At 33.2% G+C, this 12242-nt stretch overlaps 2 protein-coding genes across 4 annotated transcripts; one reads left to right on the top strand and one right to left on the bottom strand.

Moving 5' to 3' along the window:
• Positions 1–2252: 2252 nt before the first annotated feature.
• On the bottom strand, positions 2253–6627 carry LOC143358647 (dymeclin). 3 transcript variants are annotated; one of them, XM_076795945.1, is made up of 12 exons: positions 6226–6627; positions 5652–5955; positions 5070–5273; positions 4614–4858; positions 4162–4377; positions 3879–4054; positions 3651–3776; positions 3437–3550; positions 3136–3351; positions 2873–3055; positions 2677–2793; positions 2253–2519 (listed from the first exon to the last, which is right to left on the bottom strand). In XM_076795945.1, the coding sequence occupies exons 2-12, from the start codon at positions 5936–5938 to the stop codon at positions 2343–2345; spliced, it is 2061 nt and encodes a 686-aa protein (XP_076652060.1). In that variant the 5' UTR covers positions 5939–5955; positions 6226–6627; the 3' UTR covers positions 2253–2342. The 3 variants fall into 3 exon arrangements, with proteins under 3 accessions (XP_076652060.1, XP_076652068.1, XP_076652076.1); XM_076795953.1 differs by having other exon boundaries at positions 6363–6627; XM_076795961.1 differs by having other exon boundaries at positions 5652–5952; positions 6363–6627.
• Positions 6628–7034: 407 nt separating this feature from the next.
• LOC143361635 (IQ motif-containing protein H) lies at positions 7035–12073 on the top strand. Its single transcript, XM_076801208.1, has 7 exons — positions 7035–7186; positions 7733–8158; positions 8543–9044; positions 9232–10402; positions 10887–11145; positions 11442–11637; positions 11816–12073. Exons 1-7 carry the CDS (start codon positions 7035–7037, stop codon positions 12071–12073), a joined length of 2964 nt encoding a protein of 987 aa, XP_076657323.1.
• Positions 12074–12242: the final 169 nt, after the last annotated feature.

Here is a 12242-nt window from a genome sequence, read left to right as displayed (position 1 = left end):
AGTACAGTTAAGGAATTTAATTAATATGAATAACGATACTATCAGTACGCTAAGCACGTTTCAAGGTCGTAACGTGGAGGTATATTAGCTAAGGCGCGAACAAAAAAGGGAAAAAGAAAGAAATGGTTTACGACACGGAAAATTTCTTTTGGTTTCAACGCGACACCGCTGATGAGTTGCTCGGGACGCGCGGAAACGTGAAATTACAACATCGTTGTTCCCCCGCAACCTGAAGAATCGTTCGACAGAGAAAAATATTAGCAATAGACTATTATACACGTGACATACACACAGAAGACACTGAACACGCGGCCGCATATACACGCTGCACAGGCTAGGAAAGTGAAATACTATCTATAACGACATATTATAAATAACATTAAGACGTCAACTGTATTTGTTTAATAAAGATGTACATTCGAAAAAGCGAATGAACTGTTCCTTTGCAGCCGATGGGACACATTGGGATTTCGTTGTTGATGAGACACAATCTCGTCCAAGAGGACATACACTGAAGTAGAAATCACCAGTTTCTGCGACACTCGGCTAAAATGGTTCGCAAGAAACATATTTGACAGATTAGGTAATTTCAGAAGTTGTATCTCTTTCTAACGCTGACTGTAAATGTTAAACAATATTACTTATATTCAGTTCTACCTATCAACGAATTTTCTGTTTCTGATTCCAAAAAGTTGTTGGGTCTTGTCCCAAATGTGTCCTATAGGCTGAATTATAGTTGAATATTAATTGCTCCCTTTTTACTCTGAATTATGTATTATATTTCAATTGAAGAGTATTTGTTAAATCAGTGGTCCAAACTTTTTTAAGATATAATCTATTCTGGAAGATGAACATTCTTCTATATTTTATACATTTGTAGCTTGTTCAAAGAACGCCTTATTAACAAATATTTATTTCGCGTGTACGATAAATATTTGTTATTAAGGCATTTTTTATTTTATTTTTAAGATTCTATGATATCCCATCCAATTCTTCACACTGCGGGGATTATGGCATTGAATTATTATTTTATTGTATATTTTTCTTAGAAAAAAATACATTTTATATAGTTGTCAGAATTTTTTACTTTTTACTCAGTGATATCTTACATACATTTGGAATATTAAGTTAATTTTTCGTAATATTCTAGATAGGATACTCAATAAAATAGACTAATACTCTTTATAAATGTCGGAATCTTTTATTTCTGTATACACGTATATGTGTATATAGTATAATGAGTACTATATACATATATACTATTTAAAAATTATACATTATATATTTTCAAATGAAAATTCCCTGACACGTTCAATAGCATCAATTGCACGTTTATATAACTGCTGCCGCATTTTGGAATTTTATCAATTTTTATTAAATAGATATTAATTTAATATTTTTTATATGTACTTAAATAGATATTATATATTTACAATTAAACATGCGTCCTGTAAAATGTAAACAAACATCAGTGATTATTATAAATAATGACATAGAACGATATTTTCCTAAAAATAAATTAATAGAATTCATCTACGTTTTTACATAAAATATTTAGAATCTTCTTGATAATTATATGTAGTCTCCAAAATAGCGTTTGAGTAAGTTAACACGAAAAATCTTGTCCAGATCTTTAATTTAGTCCAGATCAGAAAATCTAATACAAAATTCAATCATGTATATGTTTTAATGACATACATATTTATTAGGATACTGGACATTCGAAAATGTTTGTTTACATTTTTTTTAGCGAATTTTTGTGGCAGAAATAATTAGTATTTAGGGGTCACCTTTTTACTGTGCTTTTTAAAACCACTCAGTCGAATGTTTCGTTATTTTCATGCGCTAATTATGATAAATACTTAATACGACATGATGCACTTCAGAGAATAATGAATTGCGTTCCCAGTCTTAGCAATACAGAACTCCGTTACAATATCAAATTGAATTTCTTATTAATGCTACTGTTTAGGCTCATAAATTAAAAATATTAAAATATTTCGTGTTTCTTAATACCCACTATTACCGTTAAATAGTATTTACTCCACCTATTGCAAAATATGGACAACGGAAAGTTATTTTACAAAAGTGAATATTAATATGGTTAATCGTAATCTCCATGAAGGCAAGATATTAGTACGATTAAATGGATTCCAAATGTAAAATGAACATATACTTTTTAGAATTTTTTCCTATACATCAACTTTGTTTACTTTTACAATAAATAACGAAAATATCGGTTCCAGTCCATATCAAATAAACGTCCCGTCATGTAATATTGCTTCGCAAATTTCTTGCTTGGTTACAATTACCTATAATTACTGCAACAGGCAGTCCGTGGCTCAATATAAACAAAGAATAATCGCTGTTTGATCACTGTTATGCGGAGAAAATAATTTGATGTTCTCTGCACTCCAATGCAGGAGAGCACTTTGACAAACAACACTCCATACATACGGAATGAAAAATTCTTCTGGTTGTTCTTCTTCCACATATTTAAATTTCAGTTCCGGAAATTTCTGTAATTACATTATGTAACTACTAATTACTAATTACATTATGTAATACAACAAAAATTGAAAGTAGCTTATTATTTTAAAACTAAATTTTTATGCAATTGGGGGCATACTGAAGAAAAAATAATACATTGTACAAATAGAATTATTTTACGCTTACCCTTAACCGATCTCGAGGCCATTCGCTAGTACCTTGTTGAATCGTAGTTAATACTTGACTGACACCAAGTTGAGATTGATCCTTTTGCTCCAATTTATAAGAAAAGAAATTAATGACCTACAATTTTGTTCGTTATTATTTCATTTATTGGCGAACTATTGCGACTATAGATACTAAAAATATTTATTTTACTCACAGAATCTATATTTTGCACAATATCTTGAAATGCTGTGTGTGTTCTGAATGGTTGAAAAATATCCTTTTTGTATAAGAGCGTGTATATTAAATTTGGATTATGTGCAAGCCTGTAAGTTAAGCAGCTATTTATGATTTCTAATACCATTCGTAATACTTCTTCGAGTATCGTTAAATCCTGAATCTGAAACATAATGTACATCGTTTGTACTCGGTTACATTTTTTAATAAAATTATTTGATGCCATGTACTGCTGAACCATACCAAGTCTGTGTTTGTAGTAGTCCCATTAACTGCAATTGCAGTGCTGTCAGGAGGAATTGAAGGTTGTGATTGTATTTTTGCTTCCAGTCTGACGTGCTTCTTCGCAAGAGTTTCAAATAAACTTAACAGTCTTTGACTAACATAAGGATGTAAAGATGTGAATTGCGCAGACATGTTTGCTAGAGCTGCTAAACAATTTGTGTGCAAATATTTATCCTACAATGAGACAGTAAAAAATATTTTGTTACCTGTATCCATTTATTATTTATATTTAGATTCGCATGTATATTTATAATCTTACCCTCATTTTAAACATGTTGTATTGAATTGTCCTTATAACAACAAGAATTAGAAGACCTCCTAGTGATATTTCACTTATTGATCTTTCTGTGTACCAACTTACACCTTTAAGCATCTAATAATTATAACATCATTAGCACTTCAACATATTTTTCATGTGTAATTATGAGAGTTAATGCAAAAATTGATTGATGCTCATGCATGAATATACTTACTATTTCATGTATTCTTTTATTGAACGTTTCATCTTCACTCAAGATAAGAAGAATGATGAGAGACATATAAATGTGATGAGATGTATTGTTTGGAGCATGATATAATATTTGTAATATTGGTGTTACCTGTAGAAACATAGAGATTTCTAATTTATTTTTTTTTTATTTCCATTATACTTGCTGTAGTACCAACTTATACTATTAATAAATTAACTATTCTATATTCACCAATAGTTGTATATCTGGTCTTCTCATGATGTCTTGTTTTACACTTGAATTTCTATGCAGTAACATATACAACAATAACGTAACTTCATCCGTGTTTGGTATTTTACATATAGTATTGTACAATTTATTTAAATTAAATCTAAATGCACCTTTTGCTTGTATTGCAGAATAATCTTCTAAAAAATCATGCGTTTATTTCGAAATTATTCACATGAAGACGTTTCTTTCATTTTTTATTATTTCATGCTAGAGATAATTTATATTAATGTGTTACTGTACTCACCTTGCATATCAACAAAACTGAAGAGAGCATTTCTGTAAGGGTTCTGTGTTGCGGTACAATGATTCGTTAAAACCAGTAACAATAATAAAGATTGACTAGCAAGTGGTGTTTCCGTATCACGTTTTCTTTCTTCTGCTTCAGAAGCATTACTACTTGAAACTTGTACATTTTTTAAACTACTACCCATACCCATTGTAATCACATTCCATAAACCAGCTGAAATAAATTTTGTGTGTCACGCACAGTAAGTAGTAATTTGAGTACACTAAATAGAACATTTGTTTCACAACAAATATTTGTAATATCATTGTAGTAGACTATTTACAAACACAATATTAGAGGTGTGCGAGAACCTGTCCTGACCTTGAATAAAATTCTCAACCCGTCCCGAGCCGACATTTTCGGGTTTTCGCACACCCTCTAATGATACTATATCGTATAATCAAACATACCCGCTATACTAAAGACAATACTTCCTCCCGCTTGTTGAGTAAGCAACCCTGGAGGAGCATGTTCTTGCTGCACAAAATTATGCAATAATGTAGAAACCATTGCTGGTGCATGTTCACTAGAATGTGAATGCATTGCTATTCTGTAAATGGAGCTGTATTCAGCCGCAGTTTGTGAAAATAATTGTACCGAAAGTAGTACAAGTAAGCAATTTATCGCTTCTAGATGAACGACATATGTGAATTCACTGTGAAAAACAAAATTTTGATATAAAATAGGACTTCTATCATAAATGGTTAACTAAAAAGTAATTATATATAAAGCATTTATGTGTTCATTGTTACTCTTTTTCATATGTATGCTTATAGTAATGATTATGAAGTTTAGAGTGGATCTTATTAATATTTTAAGAAGTATTATATTAATGAAATGTTATAATGTAAAAGATAATGTCTTACCATAATGGTACATCTGTTATGATATCAGCTAAAGCATCGTAAAAGTCTTCTAGTCTATAAGATGAAATTGTTTGATTCGGTACAGGTAATTGAGGTGCTTCTATGTATTTTATCATTTCTTCTTCGCCAACAGTTTCAATTAAATATTTTAATATACATCTTATCGCAAACAATGCATTATATGTTTGCCATGCTGATATGATTCTACAAAGTAATATTAGATGAAAATACTTGTGGGCATAAATAGTCATCAAACATTTAAACTTTTTTTTCTAAATACAGTAGGTACTCGCTCGTTGCACGAGAACCAGACAAGGATTTCAGACAAGATATTGCGATGAAAAAGGTGTCTACTCAATCATACAAGATTCCCACCTATAACTCTCCCACTATTGAATCAAAGCAGCGATCAATGTGTATACATACAATGATATAATAATTATCATTTCCACTAAGCTACATTCCTCACCTTGCGCAAACAAAATGCAACAGACGAGGTTCGTGTAAAGAATGAGCATTTGATGGAGAGTGCAATAAGCAAGAACCTACTGTATATATTCTTAGAGAAAGAGTACACCATACTTCTGATTCTGTGTTGGTGCAAGCAAGTTGCTGGCACGAGTAAGAGCAACTTGTATTAAACTGCCAAAGTTGCCAGTGGTCAAATTGTTGGCAAGCAGTTGTTGACAAGACGAGTCCAAACGAGAGTCTAGTTCTATTTGATCATTCCTTGTAACAGGTGGACGCATGTTATAGGATAGAAAAGTATCCCAAAACGGATCATTTGGCAGTATACTCTTTTTTCCACAGAATCTTTCCAAATAAACATTTTTGGAAAGATCGTCGTTCCGACTTGGTGTTGCCCCCATTGCCGTCCCTTAAACTTCTGAAAGTAAAGCAACATATGGAATTTCAAATATAAGAAATTCTTGTGTTTTAGTCACTGATAAATGTGTTCAGTAACTAGCTACTCCCATTATTTGAGACAGCATTATACGTTTGATAATTTTATATTGTTATAGTCTGATTATGAACATAATATGAAATAATTATTTGAAGCCTAGATTCACCTTTTTTACAGAAGTGTCGAATAAAATGACAAATGAATACAAAACTGTATATTTGATTAGGAATATTAAAACATTCAATAACATACTTTGACAATCCACTGTCATAGAAGCTCGGTAATTCTTTAACAATCGCTAATAATGGAGTTCGGTTCAATATATTATCGTCTTTTTGTTTTGTATGCTTTTCGTGATGAAATAACTATAAAACTTCTTTATAACGCACCCATAGGCATAAAATGAGAGACACGAAGAAATATAACCTCTTCATATGTCAACCAAGCACTTCACGAACATATAGGTAAATCAAAATGAGCGCCATCTTTGTAGATTGATTAAATCTATAGATATATTAAACTATTTGCAATTTACAGCAAGTCAATTGATATCTAAATTCAGTTTTATTAGTTAGAGATGTGGTAAAACGTATGAGATTCAATGTATACTTGTCACAACACAGGGACACAGGTTCCACATCACATTTGGATGACGTATCAATGCAAGCATGCAAATGACCGGTGTGCTGTTATGCGAATCCGTTTCCTAAGTTACTTATCATTTGCATATGTGCACGAAAAGAAATACATTTTCAAACAAATAAATCGTATCCTATTGACTACTACAAAACTCAATTTTGATCTACAAGATTATTGGGAAGGAAATATAAGGTACAACTTTAATTAAATATGACTGAATGTTCACTTGACCCAGAGAGAAAATTTCTTCTCTGTTTGACCCTAAATATGTTAATAAATTTAGCTGTAAATATTTTATTATCATGAATTGCAAGATTCAGAGAATGTTACAAATAGACTTTCATTTAAATATACTTTATCAAAGTTATATACTATTCATTTAATTCAATTTTACTTCACACTAGGCTGCCATACTTATCAAAATGGATCGACTTCATAAATCATTACGAACGGAAATACCGTATCAGCACTGCATAGAAGCAATTCAAAACTCTTTAGTAGCAATTAAATGGAAATTTAGTCTAGCTAAACATTTGCTGGGTCATCATAGGAGCGAAATTGTTAAACGGCTGAGGTGCGTTTTTAATTAGCACCGGCGTTTGTAGTAATTATGTTTATAGTCGTGACTGAGAGTTACATTACGTATATAAAATAAGTATTTCTGAGAGACGATAAGAAATTGTCTCAAAAGACAAACATAATTACTCAGAGTCATCTAAGGAAAAAATTGAAATTACAATCGTATGTGAATAATTTTTCCGTAGGTCATTTCAAGGTCAATTATTATTCACGGTTGAATTTGTTTTTTTTTTTGTTTTAATGTTATATGAATTCCTTGGAAAGTATAGTTTAAAAAACTATAGTCTTAATTTTTATTGTTACATTGCCATTATTTGTTACTACTCTTCATTATACCAATTTAACATTTATCTATTTTATTAACATTTTTTACTTAATCGATGAAAAAAAACATATTTATAATTTTTTTATTTTTACAAGTAATAAATCAATTTTAACAATCAAATTAATTTTGTATTCACATATGAAGCACACAGTTCTATATAACATTTATTCATTTTTTACTGTACGGTCAATTATTGCCGATTTTATACGCGATTAGTTTACCTGACGACATACGCAACTTGGAAGATTTGGAGAAGACACGAAATTTTTATGAAAACACATTGAAGGAACTCCTGGATGTAGAACAAACGATCGAGGAACATCTATTATGGTTGAAAATCAGTTTGCTGTCAGCAGCGGAAGGACAAATGCAACCACCAACTCATTTATCATTGCGGAACATGAAAAAAGTTAGCGAGATGTTTCCCTATTACGATTTGGACAATGAAACGAACGACGAGATACCCTGTCACTGTTTTTGGGAAAATGTACCGAAATGGAGACTGGAAAATATTCAGAATATTTTAGTTAAACCGAAGGGGCCCATGCAAACAGAATTCGACGAGTCTGATTTGAAATTCATGCAAGACATGATATACCTTAGATCCAAAATGTTTTCTCTGCCCAGAAATCTGACCCATAAGTAGGTAATTTTTCCTACGAGATACTCAATATTTGTTAAACGACTAGTAGGTACTTTTTTCGATGAAGCACTAAATATTTGTTAGGAGGGAAATAAAAAATTCTGTTTTAATTTAAATGCAGACACACATCATAGGTACTTCTTTTTGTTGTAACTGTGTTTCGAATGTCATTTATGTATTGAATATTATACGGTTGATTTTTATTGTTAAAAATTCTTTGGAGAGATAGGATTAAAACTGTTCTTTTGGCTGAGATTTTGTTTTCCAAAAAAATCGAACTTTGATTTTCTCTTGAAATTATTAATACCGAATATTTGTATAACGTTACTCCCCAGCAATGCTAATTTTTAAATTTAATGAGTACAATGCAATATGTATTCTAGAACATCAGATCAAAATGCCAAATACGATAGTTCGAATCGTCGATTGACAGTACAGCCATCGAAGACGGACACATTTTCCGAAATTCGTAAAGAATACGATTCGTTTAAAGTGTTCTCTCTGGAACACGAATTATCGAAGATAAATAATCTAAAGTTCAGCGATGGAAAATTCGTAAGCTGTGTTATTTGGACGAAAACGTTGGACCTGCACGGAAAGCAGTATGGATCAAAGTGGAACTTGGTATTATGTCCGCAAATAGAAAACATTCTATCGAAACGCCATATACCAACTTTACACTTCGATCCGAAAGCTACTTTTACCTTTTTGTCGAATATTCGAGAGAATGGAATGAGCTTTATATTGTCGAAGGATAATCTGGTATCTCTCTTACAAAATGATAAAGAGAGTGTTTGGTTGAAATCTTGGAAATTGCAGCTTCAAACCGAACTAGGAAAGGGGATAGCTGCGACACTTATACAAACCTGCTTCCGTGGCTATTTGGTAAATCATTTTTCTTAAGTAAATCATTTTGAATTAGTTTAAATGAAGTGAGTCTGGACGAAGATTTGAACAGCACAATAGTTTTCTTCTATACATATACATATTCCTACATTGTATATACATGTGCATTGAACACATACAAAATTGTCGAGTACCATTTTTAATAAAATTTGAACATTTGTTAAAGTTACGTCAGAAAATACTGGGATCGCAGCATTTCTACATAGCCGCCAACGTGTTATGGCTGAACTGGCTATCAGTGAAGAAGAAGAAAGAGATTCGCGAACGTTATCTGAAGAACATGTTGATGTCTTTGCAAGCGACACGAGAGCTGTCTGCAAAATTGAATAAAGAATTCAGCTCCATGATTAAGAAACCGCACGTAGTTATACATTTAACGTCTCTCGGCTACCCTATGGAATTGCGGCAGCGCTATAGCCCGAATAAATTCGCTATGACGCAAAACATGAACATACTAAGGATCTGTTTCGTTCGAAATCCGAACACCGAAGTGGTGTACATCCTGCCCATACAGCCCACGCGGGAGTTGCTGTTGATGTACAGCGATTTCATCGAGTCGATATCCCCGGAAGACGACATCGCGAAGAGGATCACATTCGTCGCTCTTTCCGAAGGGGACACCTTCCAGAAACGCGCGTTGAACATCTCTAGGGTTCTGCACTGTTCGGAGGAGTCCCTTAACGAGGTCAGAAAGAAGATCGCTGGCAAACGCGCATACTTTTTGCCGTGGGTCATCGACGAATGCGACATGAGATTAGCTGGGAACCTCGGCGTTGCCTTATTGAGCCCTGACATGGAGGTTCAGAGCAAGTTCTTACACAGATCCAACGTAGTCCGCATGGTCGCCGCGTTCGGATTGTCGCAGCCTCCTTATCACGCCGATATACACGACTATGCGACTCTTTGCACCGGGCTTGCTCGCTTGATCATTCATCACACGGACGTTTGCGTGTGGGTGTTCAAAATGAATTTCGGATCGTTCTCGAAGCATCGCGGTATATTCCTTATTAATCACATCAGTATACCGTTCATGCCGAGTCTACGGAAAGAGAGAAAAAGATTCGGCGACCAGTGGGACGCGAATTGCACCGTGCGGAACAACTTCCTCGCGAAGCTGGAGGAACATTTGCCGAATGTTATTTCCGGTGTTACTCGACTGTCCAGGCTGTACGATTCTTGGGCGGAGTTTTACGCTCACGTGCAGAAATTTGGATGCATGGTGCAAGCGGTACCACCTCAGAATGATGTTAAAATTATCTCTGTTTGTTTATTCATTCCCAAGAAAGGGACTAAAGAGAAGCTGAAGTGGTTGGGTACCGCTGACATGGTGCGTGTAGGTATGTGCTGTTGTCTCACTGCAACCACCCGGTTTTGACCTTTTCTAAGCAACGATAGAGTTAGGATTTGCTTCGTAGCATAGTAACGAAGTATTAGCAGATTATTATTATTATTATTTTTTTTTTAATAATATTGAGCGGTAGAAATAATTGTAGTAACATCTTTTAGAATGTTTTGACCAGATTTTCTTAGTTCACTCAGTTCCCCTTCTGGGAATTTTTTAAAAGAAGTATGTTGATTATTGTAATTCCGAATTTGGTGCGTTTGTTAATATTCGAAGAGTGTAATATAATGATCGCAGACAGTAGCAACACTGTTCTTCAATGTTACAGTCAAAACGTTTGGTACGAATTGTTCGTGACTCCGATAATAGACAAATATTGTTTGCAACATTAGAATTATTTTATAGGATTAGAAGTATGGAAGATTATTTGGAGAGTAGGTATCACGATTTTGGAAAGTAATAAGTAATTTCGTTGGCAGATATTTGCACCATCTCGACGAACATTTTCATGATGCCGCAAACATCGTTCAACAATAGTAAACTTGAACCGGATATAAACAAATTGGCCAAAGGGATGCAAAATGAAGGCTATTTCGGTTATGCGACCATCGATTGTTATTGTTACATGGACAAACGTAAAGAGAAAGTGGTGGTTTTGGTGAAGAATGTAGAGCCATTTTATTCCTATGTGCAGAGCTACATAGATTGGATGAAATTTGCAATTGGAGGAACATACCAGTAAATAATTTCTGGAGGATTTTAAAACAGGAAAATAGATAACAATTTTTATGCGCGAAGTGTTCTAATTTTTTCTTTTTCTTTTGTAAAAACATTCTTTTTTTTTGTAAAAACATTTTTTACCTTATTTTGCGGTCTCTTCATAATCACAGCGTTTTAAATGAAACTACAGAATTTTGAGCCAAGATAATTATTTTTAATATAATTGGCAGAACACAAAATTTTCGGAAAATCGATGTAATTGTTCACATAATTATAACAAGGATCACTTAGTTATGACATTGTTATTTACACAGTTTAGACAAGAATCATTTCAAGGCCAATATTCCGGTGCACACTCGAACAAGATCGTCCAGTTACGACGTTCCAAAACAAACGCCTAAATGGGACGAAACAACGGAGAGATATGGAATAGCAATTTGCGAACTGTACAACACAAGATTCGCTGCTTATTCGTGGTCAAAACTGAAGAATTTGTTTAACCGATGTGGCGTACGTTTGAATCAATTATCAATTTCTTGACAGCAATAACTAATAGAAAATTATTTTTTTTTTTTTAGTCAAGTTTTCGATCATTATTTTGCTATACTCAATAAGTCTGCATAGATAAGTGTAGAAGAGTTGAGCTAAACGGAAAAAGTTGCTCGAAAACGTCCTATTATATTTCCAGATTGTTTATAATTCAGAAACGAAGGAGGGTTCGAGCATATTGTTACACGACGTTGTAATTAGAACTCATGGTTTCATGGTTGCCGTCAGCCCGTGCATGAGCTCAACGATATCCATGGTGCACGATATGTTAACAAAGCTGCACAAAATTCTCGTGAAGGCAGCAAAGAAGGTCGAAACGAATCTAACCGAACTCGAAGACTATTTCATGAAATTATCTCTTGATTATCAGAATTATGCGACAGAACCATGCGAATAAATTATTCAATTATTGTATACGATTTAATATTCTAAATAAATGTCCCAATCATACATACCATGGCCGTTACATTTTTTCTTTTCAATAGAATTTTACTTTATCGGTTTTTCTACTTTGCGAGTAGGTTGAAAATTTAGTGGTAAAGTCAACATTGCAATATGTTTAACAT

This window comes from Halictus rubicundus, chromosome 1, assembly GCF_050948215.1.
Source record: "Halictus rubicundus isolate RS-2024b chromosome 1, iyHalRubi1_principal, whole genome shotgun sequence".
Lineage (NCBI taxonomy): Eukaryota > Metazoa > Arthropoda > Insecta > Hymenoptera > Halictidae > Halictus > Halictus rubicundus.
This window is presented reverse-complemented; position numbering and strand designations above follow the sequence as displayed.

Coding starts and splice junctions, on each gene's coding strand:
- LOC143358647 (XM_076795945.1), bottom strand. CDS start 5,938: ATGGGGGCAACACCAAGTCGGAACGACGATCTTTCCAAAAATGTTTAT. Junction 5,274..5,651: donor GCACCAACACAGAATCAGAA/GTATGGTGTACT, acceptor ATTACTTTGTAG/AATCATATCAGCATGGCAAA. Junction 2,794..2,872: donor TTGTGCAAAATATAGATTCT/GTGAGTAAAATA, acceptor ACAAAATTGTAG/GTCATTAATTTCTTTTCTTA.
- LOC143361635 (XM_076801208.1), top strand. CDS start 7,035: ATGGATCGACTTCATAAATCATTACGAACGGAAATACCGTATCAGCAC. Junction 7,187..7,732: donor GAAATTGTTAAACGGCTGAG/GTGCGTTTTTAA, acceptor ATACGCGATTAG/TTTACCTGACGACATACGCA. Junction 11,146..11,441: donor GCAATTGGAGGAACATACCA/GTAAATAATTTC, acceptor TTATTTACACAG/TTTAGACAAGAATCATTTCA.